This window comes from Hemitrygon akajei, chromosome 1 (assembly GCF_048418815.1).
Source record: "Hemitrygon akajei chromosome 1, sHemAka1.3, whole genome shotgun sequence".
In the NCBI taxonomy this organism is placed as follows: Eukaryota; Metazoa; Chordata; class Chondrichthyes; order Myliobatiformes; family Dasyatidae; genus Hemitrygon; species Hemitrygon akajei.
In genome coordinates, this window is record NC_133124.1 from 7,734,168 (window position 1) to 7,753,472 (window position 19,305).

Consider the following 19,305-nt stretch of genomic DNA (forward strand, 5'->3'; position numbering starts at 1 on the left):
TTGGCTACCGGAAAGTTCTGTTTCTGGGGGACAGAGCGGAGGTGCTCGACAAAGCGGTCCCCCCATTTCCGACAGGTCTCACCAATGTAGAGGAGGCTGCATCAGGAGCACTGGACACAACAGATGACCCCAGCAGGTTCACAGGTGAAGTGTTGCCTCACAGTTTGGGGCCCTGGATGGAGGTAAGGGAGGAAGTGTAGGGGCAGGTGTAGCACGTAGGCCACCGTTATTTGGGATGGATAAATGGATATGGACATGGAGGGAGCAATCCCTGTGGAAAGCGTGGGGTGGGCAGGGTGGAAAGGTAAAGATATGTTTGGTGGTAGGATCTCTCTAGAGATGGCGGAAGTTGTGGAGGATGATGAGCTAGATGCAAAGGCTCATGGGATAGTAGGTAAGGACAAGAGGAACTCCATCCACTGTTCAAGCGGAGAGAAGGTGGAGTAAGCGTGGATGTTTGGGAAATGGAGGAGATGTGGGTGAGGACAGCATCAGAGGTTTTACAGTGTGTGTGTGTGTGTGTGTGTGTGTGTGTGTGTGTGTGTGTGTGTGTGTGTGTGTGTGTGTGTGTGTGTGTGTGTGTGTGTGTGTGTGTGTGTGTGTGTGTGTATGTTTGTGTGTGTGTGTGTGCGTGTGTGTGCGTGTGTGCGGGTGCGTGCGTGTGTGGTCTCCAGCTTGTACTGTTCAGAAACATTATCTCTTTTGATCAGGGTTCAGTTAAACAGAAGAAAAGGTGCGGAGCCGAGAAAGCTCACGGGTTAATTCACTCACCACTCTTCCGTCCTTTCCAGGAGGACCAGCTGGGCCTGGTGGGCCAAGTTCAGCAGGACGACCTTCCCTCGTGCTGGGTGGGCCAGGGGGGCCAGGGATTCCTTGTTCACCCTTCTCGCCCTTGAGTCCAGGCAACCTCACTATGTCTTCACCCTACGGGTAAGTCAATAAAAACATAAGGTAGGGTGATATTGTAAGAAACCATTTTAAGCTGATTGGAGGAAAACGTTCAAGATTCAAGGTTATCTATTGTCATCTGTAAAGGAGAGTGGAATGACTGTTACTCCAGATCCGAGACGGCACAAAAGAAAACCACAATAAGCATAAAGAATGCAATACAAATGATAAAAACACAATAAAGAGAAATATAAAAGCAATCTATACTGTAAAACACAATGTACAAGTAACTGTTACATACTCGAGCTTACAAGGACGCCACAGTAACACTGCAGTTAGCACAACACAATCACAGCTCAGGGCGTTACGGAGTTCAGCGTTCAATTCTAATATCCTCTGTAAGGATTCTTCATACATCCTTCCCCTGGAATGAATGGGTTTTCCCTGGGTGCTCTAGTTTCCTCCCACAGTCCAAGAACATACTGGATAGGTAAATTGTCCTGTGATTAGGCTAGGCTTAAATCAGGGTTGTCAGAGGTTGCTGGAGTGGCATGGCTCAAAGGGTTAAGAAGGGCCTACTCTACTCCTCACTGTATCTTTAAACAAAAAAACAATTAAATATAGATACTGACTTACTGATGTGGATATGGAATAGGGGCAGATTTAGGCCATTCGGCCCATCAACTCCTTTCTGCTATCCCATCATGGTTGACCCCATTCAACCCCATTCTCCTGCCTTCTCCCTGCTTGATGCCCTGCCTAATGGGGCTTTGGGTGGGGTCGGTTAGAGCGTGGGCACGTCGATCAGTCTGACAGCTTGGGGGAAGGAACAGCTTATGAGTCTCATGGTCAGAATCAGAATCAGGTTTAATATCACTGGCATATGTCATTAAATTTGTTGTTTTGTGGTAGCAGTATAATGTAATACATAATAATAAAAAAAAATCTCAGTAAATAAATAAATATAATGAAGTTAAATTAAATAAGTAGTCCAAAAAAGTAGTGAGGTAGTATTCATGGTTCAAAGTCCTTTCAGAAATCTGATGGCAGAGGGGAAGAAGCTGTTCTTGAATTGGTGAGTGTGTGTCTTCAGGCTCCTGTTCCTCCTCCCTGATGGTAGCAGTGAGAAGGGGACGTGTCCTGGTTGATGGGGTCCTTAATGATGGACCCTGTTTTTTGATGCATTGGCCTTTAAAGACGTCCTGGATGCTGGACAGGCTCATGCCCATGATGGAGCTGACTGAGTTTACAATTTTCTGCAGGGCTCTGATGTTTGGGGGAAATGTCAGAAGCTTTATACACTGAGAGTGGTTGGTGCGTGGAATGTCTGGCCAGGGGTGCCTACCCATCATGTAAAAAGCCCTCCCCGCCACCTGGCGATCAGCACTAGTGGTATGTTGACCTTTAGTGCTAAAGGACTGGAGCACGAGAGTACAGAGACTTTCTCTAATTATACAGGCCTGGACTCCCTACATCTGATAGAGGGAATGCAGTGAAGATCCATCACACATAAATTACTGGAGGAACTACAGAAATCAATAAACAGTCGACGTTTCAGGCTGAACCCCTTCTTCAGGACTGGGCCTCCAGTTTTTTTTTTGTGTGTGTTGCTCTGGATTTACAGCATCTGCACGCTCTGTTGTGCTGAGAATGTTCATCGCCTTGATTTCTGAGATGGAAGCTTGAGATATGAGGATGGTTTGCGGCAGGGTTCCCAATCTTTTTTGATGCCATGGAATCTCACCATTAACCGACGTGTTCATGGACCTCGGGTTGGGAACTCCCGGTTTAAGAGACCAGTCCTATGTTCTCCTGGGTTCTGAGGATTGAAGGATGATGTGACTGAAATGTTATAAAATTCCTGTGGAGATTGGCCGGGTGGATGGATACAGATCTGGTATTTTCTCAGGCTATCAGGGTCTGTAACGAGGGCAGTGGCTCGGAATGAAAGGATGAAAGAGTTGAGATTTCTTTACCCAGAGGTGCAGAATCTTTAAAATTCTCCACACACAATAGGCATGACACTCAGTCAATGATTATATTCAGGACAAAGACTGTTAGTTTTTTGAAAATTCTGGGAATAAAAGGACGTGGTGTTAGTGCAGAAAGTCAGATAAAATATTCATAAACACAAGAGATTCTGTAGATGCTGGAAATCCAGAGCAACACACACACAGCATGCTGGAGGAACTCAGCAGGTCAGGCAGCATCAATGGAGGGGAATAAACAGTCGGTGTTTTGGGCCGAGACCCTTCATCCTGTTGAAGTGTGAAACGTCAAAGTATATTATCAAAGTAAGCTTACGTCACCAAATAGTACCTTGAGATTCATTTTCTTGCAGGCATTTACAGGAAAATAAAGAAATACAGTAGAATTTATGAAAACTATACATAAACAAAGAGTGATGACAACCCACATACTAAAGAAGACAAAATGTCCAAATACAGAAAAAAAACAATAGAAATCAAAAATAAATACTGAGAACAGGAGTTGTAACGAGTCTTGAAAGTGAGTCTGTAGGTTGTGGAATTAGTTCGGTGTTGCAGTGGGTGAAGATGGTGGGGGTCCACGATGCAAAAGATGACAAATTGTGCAAAATAAAGAACAAACTAGCAAACAAATAAACAAACAAATGTGTAAATACTATAGACGAATAGATAAATAGTTAAAAAACTAATACTGAGAACACGAGTTGTATCAAATTGAATTGAATTGACTTTATTTCTCACATCTTTCATAGAAACATAGAAAATAGGTGCAGGAGTAGGCCATTTGGCCCTTCGAGCCTGCACCGCCATTCAGTATGATCATGGCTGATCATCCAACTCAGAACCCTGTACTTGCTTTCTCTCTATACCCCCTGATCCCTTTAGCCACAAGGGCCATATCTAACTTTTCACGTACACGAGGAGTAAAAACCTTTACATCTCCATCTGAGTGTGCAATGTGAAAATTACAATAATTTGTAATCAATAGGATGTTCAGTAAGATATTCAACAGCGCAGTCAATATAGCTTAGAGATACAATTGTGTCAGAGTGAGTTCATCTGTCTGATGGCCTGGTGCTCCGGTCTGTAGGTTGTAGAATTGGTATCAGCCCCAAACATTCTACCACGTTCTAAACACAGGCAATTCTGCAGATGCTGGAAATCCAGAGTAACACACAAAATGCAGAAAGAACTCAGTAAGTCAGGCAGCATCTATGGAGAGGAATAAAAACTCAATGTTGTGTGCCAAGACCCTTCATATTGGATGTTGGATCAGGATTAAGGGTCTGCGTGAATGAGACCTTCCCTGGCCACACAAAACCTGGACCATCTCCATCTGCTGCAATTCACTCAAAGGCTCTGAAACCTGGGCTTCTACAGTTAAACATGAACACAGCCGAGGCTTTGTATCTGTGGGCAGGGCAGATTCCTGAGGTAGATGTAACATGTTCACAGAGATCTTATCAATAGAAGATACCAAACCAACGCCTTATAGTCCAGCCCAACAGTCTGGAGCAGAGTTCAGGACTCCCACAGACTGCTGTTATAAATAGCTGTGTTAGTCAGATGAGGACTGAAAGGAATGGTGAAAAACAACATGCAGAATTTGGGAACCATGCACTTTACCAGTCAATGTTCACCTCTGCGACCATGGATGGGGATAATCTGAACCCCGAACAATCACGTGGGTTAAACAAATAACTTTCCCGTTCTCTTCTCACTGCTACGATCGGGCAGGAGGTACAGGAAATTTAAGTCCCACGCCACTGGATTCACGGACAGTTATTACCCCTCAACCATCAGGCTCATGAACCAGTGTGGATAACTTCACTCACCCCGACACAGAACTGATTCCACAACCCACAGACTCACTTTCAAGGACTCATTGAGCAATGCCAGGTCAGTGATGCTTTTAGGGTCACTTCTCAGAGGGACAAGTGGCGTATAGCCAGCCGCACAAGGTTGACTCTACAATTCAACATTATTTAGTTACTATTTTTAATATTTACACAGTTTGCCTTCTCCTGCTTGTTGGTTGTCAGTCTTTGTTATTTATAGTTTTAATAAATTCTATTGTATTTCTTAGTCATAGAAAATCACAGAAAAAGGCCCTTCAGCCCACCTAGTCTATGCCAAACCATTTAACTTGCGTACTCCCATCAACCTGCATCGGGACCATAGCCCTCCATGTCCCTACTATCGATGTACTTATCCAAACTTCTCTTAAACATCGAAATCAAGCTCGCATCCGCACTTGCACCGGCAGCTCGATCCACACTCCTGTGACCCTCTGAGCGAAGAAGTTTCTTCTCATGTTTCCCTTAAATTTTTCACATTTCTCCCTTAACTCATGGGCTCTGGTTGTAGTTCCACCCAACTTCAGAGGGAAAAGCCTGCTTGCATTGACCGTATCTATACCCCTCATAATTTTGTATGCCTCTGATTCCCGTAAATGCCTGCAAGAAAGTGAATCTCAAGGTAGTATATGATACTTTGAATTTTATTTACAAAGAGGCATGTGGGTGCCTGGAATGAGCTGCTAGACGGAGTGTTTGAGACAGGTACAATTGCAACATTGAAGAGGCATGTGGAATGGTAGATGAAGGGGAAGGGCTTGGAGGACTATGGGCATCTGGGACCAGTAGGGAGGGATGCTGTGGTCAGCATGGACAATGTTTGATATAAGGAGCAAGCTGACAGAGGAAGATGTGGAGGCCAAAGCAAGTCTAATGCTTAAAAAATGGTTTGTACAATATGTGGATAAAATAGATGTGAAGGAATATGGACAAAAGCATAAGCATCTTTATTGAATAGACCCCCAGCTCACCTCTTGTAATCCAATCCCTACTTTCTTGGGTGATAAAATTTCAATTTTCATTTCGCAGAGCCATCGAGGAGGAGGGATGAAGCAAGAAGCTGGGAGATGATAGGTGGAAGATGTAAAGGGCTGAAGAAGAAGGAATCTGATAGGAGAGGAGAGTGGATCATGGGAGAAAAGGAAGGAGGAGGGACACCAGAGGGAGGTGATGGACAAGTGAGGTGAAGAGATGAGGTAAGAGGGGAAGAGAATGGGGAATGGAAGGAAGTGGGGGGAGAAATTTCCTGAAGTTGAGAATTTGATGTTCATGCCATCTTGTTGGAAGCTACCCAGAAGGAAATATGAGGCATTGTTCCTCTACTCTGAGAGTGACCTCATCGTGGAAGTAAAGGAAACCATGGACTGTTGTGTCAGAATGGGAATAGGAACAGGAATTCAAACTGAAATGGGTTTCCTTCCCTTGTGAATTCAACAACATGATTAGAGAGGGTCCTGTGGACTTTTCTCTCCCTTCATTTGCCATTCTAGATGTGAAACAGCATTAACAAGATTCTTGTTAAAATCTTTAGGAGCTGTTGGAAGTTGATACTAATTATCAGAATTTGTTTCTCCAATGCAAACTGTGATTGTGCCTGTAATGATGTCATCCTGTGTCTCTGATAATGGTGTGATTTTTAGCCCAATGCTTATATTCTCACTCCGAGTCATCAGATTGTCAGTTTAAAATCACAACTAAAACTCAATCATCATGAAGAATCTTTGAAATGGACTGGGCAGGAGATGAGAAGATAGGGCAACTCCACCATCAAGACTGGACCCCTGACTGACAGAGGAAATGTGAGAGACTTGAGACAACTTGGCACCGTACGTAGAGGCAGAAGTGAGGACCCTGAACCACACAATAGAGAAGATGGCCATGGACAGATAGAATTGGAGGATCTTCATTGCTGCCCTAAATACCAGCGGAGTAACAGGCAGTAACTAACCGACACTCTGGTGGGCTAAACGGAGGAAGCACTGTACAGAGAAACCGTGGTCTGTGCTTGTCTGCAGGGGAAGACAGCAAAATTCAAGTTCATTTGTGCATTGAAACACACAGAGGAATGTGTTGTTTATGTTAACAACCAACAGGCCTGAGAATGTGCCGGGGGTGGGGGGAGCAGCCTGCAAGTGTTGCCAGATGCTGCCGCATGTCCAGAAAGGCAAATGGAGAGAGAGAGAATCTACAGGAACCTCTCTAATTGAGTTGCTGAATTCACAAGGGAAAGAGATCCATTTCAAGTCAAGTCAAGTCAAGCCACTTTTTATTGTCATTTCGACCATAACTGCTGGTACAGTACACAGTAAAAACGAGACAACGTTTTTCGGGACCATGGTGCTACATGAATAATACAAAAACTACACTGAACTATGTAAAAACAACACAGAAAAGAACTACACTAGACTACAGACCTACCCAGGACTGCATAAAGTGCACAAAACAGTGCAGGCATTACCATAAATAATAAACAAGACAATAGGCACAGCAGAGGGCAGTAGGTTGGTAGTCCGATGGCTTGGGGAAGAATCTGTTACATAAATAAACAGCTGAATGGAGGCGTCTGGGATTCCGTCCGTTTCTGAACTCCCATCGAGTATTTCGTTGCCACAGATGTTGTCCAATTTAATGTCCATTGGAGAGCAGAATGGACGGGAGAGCCGGTTGGCTAGGGCTTGCTTTTTCCTGGCACGGACTCCTGCCCGCTCGCCTTGCTTCCGCGGACACCGCCTACGACGTCCACAACTCCGGCCACCGGCATCAGGTGACTCCAAGGACTGCAGGCCCGATTCCCTCAGCAAGCCGAGGTTGCATTCCCATTCCCATTCCAATATGTCAGTCCAAGATCTTCTCTACTGCCACAATAAGGTCCACTGTTTCCTCCAGTGCTGCAATGAGGTCCACGGTCTCCTCCATGGTCACAATGAAGACCACGGTCTCCTCCATGGTCACAATGAAGACCACGGTCTCCTCCATGGTCACAATGAAGACCATGGTCTCCTCTGCTGTCACACTGAGATGAGAATCTCTGATGATGGATGCTGCTTTTCTATGACAGTGTTTCATATATATGTGCTCAATACTTGGGAGAGCTTTACTAATGATGTACTGGGCCGAATTCACTATCTCAGATTAATACAGCATGAAAACAGGCCCTTTGGCCCAACAGGTGCATGCTAACCACAGCATCTCCCTGTTAGTCCCAGTAGCTAGCATTCGGCCCATAACCCTCCAAGACAACACTATGTATCTATCTGAAGCCTCTTAGATGTATTTGCCTTGTGCACTTCCTCTGGCAGCTCATTCCAGGTCCTCATTAAACTCTGGGTAAAGAACAAACACGAGGAAATGTGCAGATGCTGGAAATTCAAACAACACACACAAAATGTTGGTGGAACACAGCAGATGCTGCCTGACCTGCTGCGTTCCACCAGCATTTTGTGTGTGTTGTCTGGGTAAAGAAGTTACTTTTCAGGACTCTCTTAAACATTTCTTATCTTATCTTGTATCTCAGATGTTGGACCCTGGGGTAAAGGCTATGATAATAGAAACACAGAAAACCTACAGCACAATACAGGCCATTCAGCCCACAATGCTGAGCCGAACATATACTCACTTTAGAAATTACCTCGGGTTACCCATAGCCCTCTATTTTTCTAAGCTCCATGTACCTATCCAAAAGTCTCTTAAAAGATCCTATCGTATCTGCCTCCACCACTGTCGCCAGCAGCCCATTCCACACACTCACCACTCTGTGTAAAAAACTTACCCCTGACATCTCTGTACCTACTTCCAAGCACCTTAAAATTATGCCCTCTTGTATTAGTCATTTCAGCCCTGGGAAAAAGCCTCTGATTATCCACATGATCAATGCCTCTCATCATTTTATACACCTCTATCAGGTCTCCTCTCATCCTCTGTTGCTCCAAGGAGAAAAGTCCAAGTTCTCTCAACCTATTCTCATAAGGCATGCTCCCCAATCCAGGCAACGTCCTTGCAAATCTCCTCTGCACCTTTTCATTGGCTTCCACATCGTTCCTGTAGTGAGGTGACCAGAACTGAGCACAGTACTCCAAGTGGGGTCTGACCAGGGTCTTATATAGCTGCAACATTACCTCTCAGCTCTTAAACTCAATCCCACAATTGATGGATGCCAATACACTATATGCCTTTTTAACCACACAATCAACCTGCGCAGTAGCTTTGAGTGTCCTATGGACTCGGACCCCAAGATCCTTCTGATCCTCCACACTGCCAAGAGTCTTACCATTAATACTATATTCTGCCATCATATTTGACCTACCAAAATAAATCACCTCACACTTATCTGGGTTGAACTCCACATGCCACTTCTCAGCCCAGTTTTGCATCCTATCGATGTCCTGCTGTAACCTCTGACAGCCCTCCACACTATCCACAACACTGCCAATCTTTGTGTCATCAACAAATTTACTAACCCAGGTCATTTCTCATCCAGGTCATTTATAAAAATCACAAAAAGTAAGGGTCCCAGAACAGATCCCTGAGGCACTCCACTGGTCACCGACCTCCATGCAGAATATGACCCGTCTACAACCACTCTTTGCCTTCTGTGGACAAGCCAGTTCTGGATCCACAAAGCAATGTCCCCTTGGATCCCATGCCTCCTTACTTTCTCAATAAGCCTTGCATGGGGCCCCTTATCAAATGCCTTGCTGAAATCCATATACACTACATCTACTGCTCTTCCCTCATCAGTGTGTTTAGTCACATCCTCAAAAAATTCAATCAGCCTCATAAGGCACGACCTGCCTTTGACAAAGCCTTGCTGACTATTCCTAATCATATTATCCCTCTCCAAATGTTCATAGATCCTGCATCTCAGGATCTTCTCCATCAACTTACCAACCACTGAAGTATGACTCACTGGCCACTGTTGCTTTCCCCAGGTAGGTCTCCCCCCCCCCCCCCCCCCCCCCCCCGCCAACAGTACTCAAACAGGAATACTTATTGTTAAGGGGTACAGCCACAGGGGTACTCTCTAGTACCTGACTCTTGCCCTTCCCTCTCCTGACTGTTACCCGCTTATCTGTCTCCCGAGGCCCCGGTGTGACTACTTGCCTATAACTCCTCTCTATCACCTCCTCAGTCTCCCCGACCAGATGAAGGTCATCGAGCTGCATCTCCAGTTCCCTCACCCGGTCCGTAAGGAGCTGTACTGACACCCAGTACAGAACACCAGCCTCACACACATACTTCCTATTCTTCACAAGTAACTTACCTCACCTCGACCTGCTATCGCCGAAGCCCCATCCAATCCCTCCTACTCTGACTCCCTCTACTCTCTCACCCACCCCATAAAGCTGTCTTCTTTTAAAATTCTTCCCGCTGGTCTAACTTGCAGACGTCCTCGCGCCTGTGCAGTCAAGTCTCGATCAAACCGCTGAAGAAAAAAATTCTCTCCTTTGAAACTCTTCCCGTCGGTCTAACTCGCTGATGTCCACACACCTGTGCAGTCGTGCCTCGATTGTCCACCTTATTCACACCCCTCTATGAGTTATAGAGTCACAGAAAAGTACAGCACAGAAACAGGCCCTTTGGCCCATCTGGTCTGTGCCGAACCATTTAAACTGCCTACTCCCATTGACCTGCACTGAGACCATCCATGATGTCCCTGCCATCCAAGTACCTCTCTAAACTTCTCTTAAATGTTAAAATTGAGCTCACATCCATTACTTGTGTTGGTAGCTCGTTCCACACTCTTACCACCCTCTGAGTGAAGAAGTTTCCCCCTCAGGTTCCTCTTAAACATTTCACCTTTCACCCTTAACCCATAATGTCTAGTTGTCGTCCTCTGTGGAAAAAGCCTGTTTGCATTTACCCTAGGTTACCCACACTCCAAGTAATAAAGATTCAAATTTATTTATTAGTTTATCACACGTACATCGAACCATGCAGTGAAAAGTGTTGTTTATGTTAACAATCATCACCGCCTAAGTAACGCACACAAACTGCCGGAGGAACTCAGCAGGTCAGGCAGCATCTATGGAGAGGGATAAACTGTTGATGTTCCGGGCCAAATCTCTTCATTAGAGCCGGAAACGGGGAAGAAACCAGAATTAAAATTTGTGAGGGGGGAATTAAGTGAGAAGCTGGGATGTGAAAGGTGGAAAAGGTAAAGGGTCGAAGTTCACACTTCATCTCATCTCCCCTATCCATTCACCTTCCCCCTCCTGATGAAGGACCAGGCAGAAACTGGTTTATTTTGCTTCATAGATGCTGCCTGACCTGCTGGCTTGGAATTCTTTGAGGAAATAACAGGCACGATAGTCAAAGGACAGTCAGTGGAAGGTGTTTACTTGGATTTTCAGAAGGCCTTTGACAAGGTGCCAGACAAGAGGCTGCTTAACATGATAAGTGGTACCAAAGTGAACCACCTCACAATTATCTGGGTTGAACTCCATCTGCCACTTCTCAGCCCAGTTTTGCAACCTATTAATGTCCCGCTGTAACCTCTGACAGCCCTCCACACTACCCACAACCTTTGTGTCATTGTTTTACCTTATTCTACCTCAATGCATAATGATTCGATCTGTATGATCAGAAAGCAAGACAAGCTTTGTTTTTGCTGTATCTCGGTACATGACAATAATAAACTTAAGAAAATGAGAGATAGGAGCAGAACTAGGTCATTCAATCCATCCAGCAGCTCTGTCATTTCATCATGACTAGCTTGTCATCCCTCTCAACCCCATTTTCCTGCCTTCTCCCCGTAACCTTAGACACCTTGACCAATCAGGAACCTATCAACCTCTGCTTTAAATATACCCAATGACTTGGCCTCCACAGCCATCTACACAATCAATACCACAGATTCACCATCCTCTGGCTAAAAAAATTCCTCTTCATCTCTGTTCTAAATGGACATCCTTCTATTCTGAGGTTGTGCCCCTTGTCCTGGACTCTCCCACTACGGGGGACATTTTATTCTTGTCCACTCTATCTAGGCCTCTCAATATCCGTTAAGTTGCGATGAAATGTCCTTGCTATTCTTCTAAACTCTTGCAAGTACAGGCTTCTAGTTATCAAACATTCCTCATATAAGATTATATATATATATATAAGAGATTATTAAGGGATTATATATATATATATATATATATATATATATATATAAGATTATTAAGGGATTGGACAGACTGGAGGCAGGAAACATGTTCCCGCTGATGGGTGAGTCCAGAACTAGAAGCCACAGTTTAAGAATAAGGGGTTGACCATTTAGAACTGAGATGCAGAAAAACTTTTTCACCCAGAGAGTGGTGGATATGTGGAATGCTCTGCCCCAGAAGGCAGTGGAGGCCAAGTCTCTGGATGCATTCAAGAGAGAGTTAGATGGAGCTCTTATAGATAGCAGGGTCAAGGGATATGGGGAGAGGGCAGGAACGGGGTACTGATTGTGTATGATCAGCCATGATCACAGTGAATGGCGGTGCTGGCTAGAAGGGCCAAATGGCCTACTCCTGCACCTACTGTCTATTGTATGATAACCCTTTCATTCCTGGAATCATCCTTGTGAACCTCTTCTGGACCCTCTCCAGTGCCAGGAAATCTTTTCTTAGATCAGGGGCACAAAAACTGCTCCAATTCCAATTCAGCACAGAGCAGGGCACCACGTAGACTGGGTTCACTTCCCAGTGCAGCGGATTGAGATGTAGACTGATACTGCCTTATTTGGCTTCACTTCCACTCCCCTCAGAACACCGCAAGAGCTGACCACCTGCTGACTACAGAACAAAGTAAGAGCAAAGTGTAAGAGTTCTGGGAAGTCAGTCTGTCTGAGTTATAGCACGCAGTGGAAAGCCCCTGGTCAAATCCAATGACATCAGCTATAAAAGCTGTTCACTCCCATACACAATTTGTTTTACTTATTCAAGTGAGTCAGCCTCAAGTGAGGCTGTAGACTGCAACTAACAGTCCTGGATTGTCTGGGACTGGCTTCATGGCTGAGGACTCTCCTGAACTTCAGTTCTGAACGTTAGTTATTTGCTTACTTTTTTCTTCGGCACATTGGGTGTCTGATGGTCTTTTTTAAAAAAATAGATTCTATTGGGGTTCTTTGATTTGTGGCTGCCTGTGAGGAGATAAATCTCAAGGTTGTATATCGCACTGAAGATTGGCAGTCCGTCATATCTGACGATGATAGTTAGATCTCTGTAGTTCTGTTGTGTGTTTGTAGGTGGTGGTTGAGTTCAAGTTGTGAGTGACAGATGTCCACAATAAGGCCTTGAAAACTGTGCTGGATCAGCGAGTGGAGTCACTGGCATTGCTTTCCTTCTTTGTCAGGCAGTGATCAGGACCACTGGACATCTCTCCTCCAGGTTGCTGTGAGCGGTTTGAACCAAGGCTCACCAGCCACTCCGGTCTTGTGCAATCTGCTCCAGCTGTTTTGGTAGAAGCCCAGTGTGTGAATGTTAGCTTTCATGCTGTCTTCGAATCTGTGACGGGGCCTGCCTCGATTCCTCTTGCCCAGTGAAACCATATCATATTGGCAAAGCATACGTGCTTTGATAAATAGTGAACTTTGAACTTGGAGCTGAGCCAGCATTTCATTGCTTATCTCTAGATTTAAATGAAATCAGAGTTACCGTTCTCCTAGATGAGCTGCCAATCACGGCTGATGAGCCCCATCTGCCTGAAGTGACTGGTTTTAAGTCACCAGTAACCCACCTTTGCCCCTTCTCCTGTCAGTAGAATCAGTTCCACGGGGCTTAGTAGCTAAGCCAAGCATAAAGGCCAGGAGTTGGACTTGGTTGTCAGAGGCTATTTGAGACGCACATCATTGGAGCATTTACTAGATAGTGGGAGCTCATCCCTACTACCACCCCGGCTATAACAACCTTCAGGAATGTCCACCGCCTTGCTGTTATACCCACTCACGTGGAGGTTTCATGAGAGGGGGAGCCTGCTAAATGGGCAACAGCTTGCTCTCCATATTGTACTGCCCTGATATGCATAACACATAGACCACTAGGACATAATATCCATGGTCCACCGCGCCTCAGAGTTCTAAAGATAAAAGATCTTCAAAAGATTAGCTTTATTTGTTACATGTACATCAAAACATCGAAACATTGAAAAGCGTTGCTTTGCATCAACAAAGCATCACCATGTGACCAATTAACCTAATAACCCGTACACGTTGGGAATATGGGAGGAAGCCCATGCGGTCACAAGGAGAATGCATGAACAGGCATCCATTATGGATTTGTGCCTTGGAGAGTTTCCAGGGCGCAGGCCTGGGCAAGGTTGTATGCGTATTGTGTCCTTGAGCAAGGCATTTAACCACACATTGCTCTGCGACGTCACCGGTGCCAAGCTGTGTGGGTCCTAGTGCCCTTCCCTTGGACAACATCGGTGGCGTGGAGAGGGGAAGGCTTACAACTTGGGCAACTGCCGGTCTCCCATACAACCCTGCCCAGGCCTGCGCCCTGGAAACTTCCCAAGGCGCAGACCCATGGTGTCTCGAGACTAAGGGATGCCTGCGCCCTGGAAACTTCCCAAGGCGCAGATCCATGGTGTCTCGAGACTAAGGGATGCCTATAGCACAAACAGCAGTGGGAATTGATCTCCCAACGCATTACACTAGCTGGTGTTCCAGTGCTGCCATGCTTCCTGCTCCAACACCCATACATCTTGGAATGTGGGAAGAAGCTGAAGCATCCGGAGGAACCCACGTGAAAAGTATGGGGGATGGGGGGGGGGGGGGAGTATCGGAGTTAAGTTTTATACACAGAGAGTGGAACGCCCTGCCAAGGGAGATGGTAGAGGCAGAAAATCCCTTTAGAATTTTATACGTTTCAATAAAATACCCCCTCAATCTTCTAAATTCCAGTGAGTATAAGCCTAGTCAATCCAGTCTTTCTTCATATGAAAGTCCTGCCATCCCAGGAATCAATCTGGTGAACCTTCTCTGTACTCCCTCTATGGCAAGAATGTCTTTCCTCAGATTAGGGGACCAAAACTGCACACAATACTCTAGGTGCGGTCTCACCAAGGCCTTGTACAACTGCAGTAGAATCTCCCTGCTCCTGTACTCAAATCCTTTTGCTATGAATGTCAACATACCATTTGCCTTTTTCACCGCCTGCTGTACCTGCATGCCCACCTTCAATGACTGGTGTACAATGACACCCAGGTCTCGTTGCATCTCCCCTTTTCCTAATCGGCCACCGTTCAGATAATAATCTGTTTTCCTGTTCTTGCAACCAAAGTGGATAACCTCACATTTATCCACATTAAATTGCATCTGCCATGACGCTCGAATGCTGTATTTATTTCCATTGTTCATTGTTACTTTTCTTCTGACTCGCACTGAAAGCCAACACATTTCATGACTGTTGACACATTCTCACATTTCATGACACATTCTCAGTGATAATAATCCTGCCTCAGAAAGCACAACAGCGCCTCCACTTCCTGAGAATTTTATGAAGATTCGGCATGATATCTACAACTTTGACGACCTTCTATAGACGTGTGGTGGAGAGTATATTGACTGGTTGTATCATGGCCTGATATGGAAACACCAGTGCCTTTGAATGGAAAATCTTTAAAAAGTCGTGGATACGGCCCAGTCCATCACAGTAAAGCCCTCCCCACCAAAGAGCACATCGACACGAAGCATTGTCACAGGAAAGCAGCATCCACCGTCAGGGACCCCACCGCTCAGGCCACGCTCTCTTCTCACTGCTGCCATCAGGAAGAAGGTACAGGAGCCTCAGGACTCCCACCTCCAGGTTCAGGAACAGTTATTCCCCCTCAGTCTTCAGGCTCTTGAACCAGAGGGGATAACTTCACTCGCCCCATCACTGAACTGTTCCCACAACCTATGCACTCTTCATCTCATGTTCTCAATATTTATTGCTTATTAATTTTATTATTATTTCTTTCTTTTTGTATTTGCACGGTTTGCAGAGTGGTTGCTTGTCAGTCCGATCGGGTGCGGTCTCTCACTGATTCGGCCATGTTTCTTGGATTTACAGTGTACAGTCCTCCCACATAAGAATGAATCTCAGGGTTGTGTATGGTTATATACGCTGTACGCACTTCGATAATAAATTTACTTTGAACATTGAACCGATTCACTTGAGCCATGGTGTGGATTAACCATATCGACCTGGTGTAAATGTGCCTATTATACCAGATGGGTACTTTGGCTTTAAGTCGCAGTGTGCATCTTGTAAGCATCTGCGTGTCTTCCAGTGCTGTGGGTTCAGGGTCCCAGGGTGGCATTGGCCTGGGAGAAGATAAACTTTTAATGTGATGGGGGGGGGGGGAATGTCAGACACCGTTTTTTACACAGAGAGGGACAAGTGCATGAAATAAACGGGAGGTGGTGGTACAGGCAGATAAACGAGGAGCATAAAGAGCTCAGGGCTAACAATCCAGACAGGCAAAAAGTGTGGGGGGTGGGGGGGGGGGAATAACAGAGTTAAGTTTTATACACAGAGAGTGGAATGCCCTGCCAAGGGAGATGGTAGAGGCAGATACATTTGAGGCTTTTAAGAGGCTCTTAGAGAGGCACATGGATGATGGAAAAATAGAGGGCTGTGTAGGAGGGAAGGGTTAGATTGATCTTAGAATAGATTAAAAGGTTGGCACAACATTGTGGGCCAAAGGGCTGTACTGTGCTATAACATTCTACATTCTATGTAATATGACTTCACAGGTTATAATCCCAAATGTTCTCCACGGCCTGCGATTATTTTGGAATACAGGCCTGAGATAAAAATGGAGATACTTCCTCTCAAAAGCCAGTTTGTTGCTGATGGATTTCTGCAGAGCACAGCCCAAGTTACAGTTCATGTTCTATTCCAAAGTTCAGGAGAAGCACCTTCCTACAGTTTGCTCGGCCAAGTTGAAGCTGCCCTTGGAAACGGAAGGCCTAAGCCTGCCTGATGGAACGATTTGGGATTCGTAGCTGCTCTTGTGCAAATTCAGGAAGGAAGGGGCAGCCGTGGCCACAGCAAACTCCTGCACATCACGACTACTGAAGCTGCCTCTGGGGTTCCACCTACTGGAGCTATACGTCTGCCAGGGTGAAGCTGGACTAGACAGCATATTTTACCAGGATAGTTTGAGAGAGCCAGGGCTTTTCTCTCTGGAGCGAAGGAGGATGAGAAGTGACTTGACGGAGGTGTAAAAGACGATAAGAGGCACTAGATCAAGTGGATATAGCCTCTCAATCACCCAGTTCACTTCTACCCACAGCACTGGTTAACTATAGAATACTAATATTAGTTAATGATTATCCTCACTGGTTGCATCATTGTCGGGTATGGAGGGGCCGCACAGGATTGGAAAAAAGCTGCGGAGTGCTCCATTATGGGCACTAGCCTCCCCAGCCTCAAAAAGGCCGCATCCATCATTAAGGACATGTCCTCCCCCTCACTCTTCTCATTGCTGCCATCTGGGAGGGGGTACAGGAGCCTGAAGCCACACACTCAACGATTCAGGAACAGCTTCTTCCCCTCTGCCATCAGATTTCTGAATGCACAATAACCCATGAAGCCGACATCATTATTTTCGTCTCTTTTTGCACTGGTTATTTATTATGTCTCTCTCTATATATATATTTCTTGTAATTTAGGTTTTTTTATTATTATGTATCGTAATGTACTGCTGTAGCAAAACAACAAGTTTTATGAGAATATGTCAGTGATATAAAGCCTGACTCTGATTCCGATTTTGATAATAACTGAGAAAGCATCAAACACGACCCCCGGGAGGGTAACCTGTTCAATTCTGAAATTCCCTCTCCTGCTCACATTCACGTCAACTGTGGAGAAGCCGCGTGCCGAGCAGGTACCGCTTAAACCCAGCGTGCCCTGCTTGAAGCTAACCCTCGCTGTTTAAGCCACGCCAGCAGCTCTCCTTCGTTAGGAGTTTGAAGAGGTTTGGAAAGTCACCAAGGACGCTGACAAATTTCTGTCGATGTAGGGTGGAGAGTGTTCTGACCGTTGCATCACCGACTGATGCGGAGGCTCCAGTGCAGAGGAACGCAGGAGGCTGCAGAGGGTTACAGACTTAGCCAGGCACAAACCCCCCCACCTCCAGGGACAAATTTAAGAGGTGTTGCCTCAAGAGGTTGGCACCTATCCAAGAAATGCCTTCAACTTCTTCAGCAAGGTATAGAACGTACACTCAAGTGATGCTTTCCTCTCTGCCATCACATTTCTCAACAGTTCAATAACCCATGATCACTACCTCTTTACTATTTATTTACTTATTGTTTGTGAGTGTGTGGTGAACTAGATATACCTGTCTGACTGCTCCTGTGGCTCCTCCCAAGACCCTGCTGACTACCCCTGTGGCTCCTCCCACAGACCCCTGTATAAAGGCGACTGTGGCCTGCTGCTCTCCCTCATTTTCCCCAGGATGTAGTGTTGTCCTTCAGTCAATAAAAGCCGATATCTCACTTCCTAAGTCTCGGCGTGAGTTATTGATGGTGCATCAGAGTGGCAGGCTGGAGACGTGTCTCTACCAAAGGAGGTGTGAGGTGCTCCTTCCCTCCGCAGTCTGCAGGTCACCCTCGGGCAAGGTGTAGCACCTGCTTAGCTGATAATAGCTAGGGTTACGTGAAGCCATGGGAGAGGTGGTGGACGGTCGTATGAGCAGCCGGTGCAGATCACAAGTCCTGGTTACACAACCATTGACACTAGGCAGACAATCTCTGAAGAGTATTGATAATGGTTGGGGTCACCCGTCTTGTAAAGACACTGCCAGAAGAAGGCAACGGCAAACCACGTCTGTAGAAAAATTTGCCCAGAACAATCATGGTCGTGGAAAGACCATAATTGTCTACATCATACGACATGACATATAACAAATGATTTATGCATTGCACTGTAGTGTTGCTGGAAACCAATGTCAGTGATTTGGACTCCCTGAGTCAGAGATGTAGTGACATCTAGCTCCATCTAGTGGTGATACAAGAAAGAACGGCATCAAACATTCCACGAGGAACATGTAGAGCAGGGGTGGCCAGAAGTGACGCATTGGATGATTAGAAGTGACGAATCTGCTGACATATGTGATGTAGTCCAGTTAAGCATTTTTATAAGAGGAATTGCTGATAATTTTAGCATCTTTATCGGTCTTGAGTCACTTCATGGAAAAACAAGAGGATCAGACATATTTGACAAAGTAAAATCATGCCTAGAAAATCTACAACTAGATTCTAGTAAACTCATCGGTGTTTGTACTGACAGAGTGCTGTCAATGATAGGTAAAGCTGCTGGGATTACAACTTTGCTTGAAAACTTTTTAGGTCATCCTCGACTAAAATATCACTGCATTATACACCAAGAGTCACTGTGTGGAAAGACTTTTAAGTTGCAGCATGTTATGTTACTGGTTGTGAAATACGTGAATAAAATTAGAGCGAGAGGATTAAACAGACGAGAATTCAGAGAATATTGTGAAATGTTAGATTTGGAATATGGCCATCTCGTCCTTCGTTGTGAGGTGTGCTGGCTTTCTAGGCTCTGAGTAGATTTTGGAAACTGAAAAATACTGTTCATAATTGTCTAGAA

At 45.4% G+C, this 19,305-nt stretch overlaps 1 protein-coding gene across 5 annotated transcripts in view; it reads right to left on the bottom strand.

Annotated features, from left to right (window-relative positions):
• Nucleotides 1–19,305, bottom strand: part of LOC140716871 (collagen alpha-1(XV) chain-like) — a 327,765-nt gene that overhangs the window by 122,498 nt on the left and 185,962 nt on the right. For all 5 annotated transcript variants that reach the window (XM_073030228.1, XM_073030003.1, XM_073030091.1 and 2 more), the window contains one exon: nucleotides 772–924. In XM_073030228.1, the coding sequence (XP_072886329.1) occupies nucleotides 772–924 (153 nt within the window). The remainder of the gene's footprint in view (nucleotides 1–771; nucleotides 925–19,305) is intronic.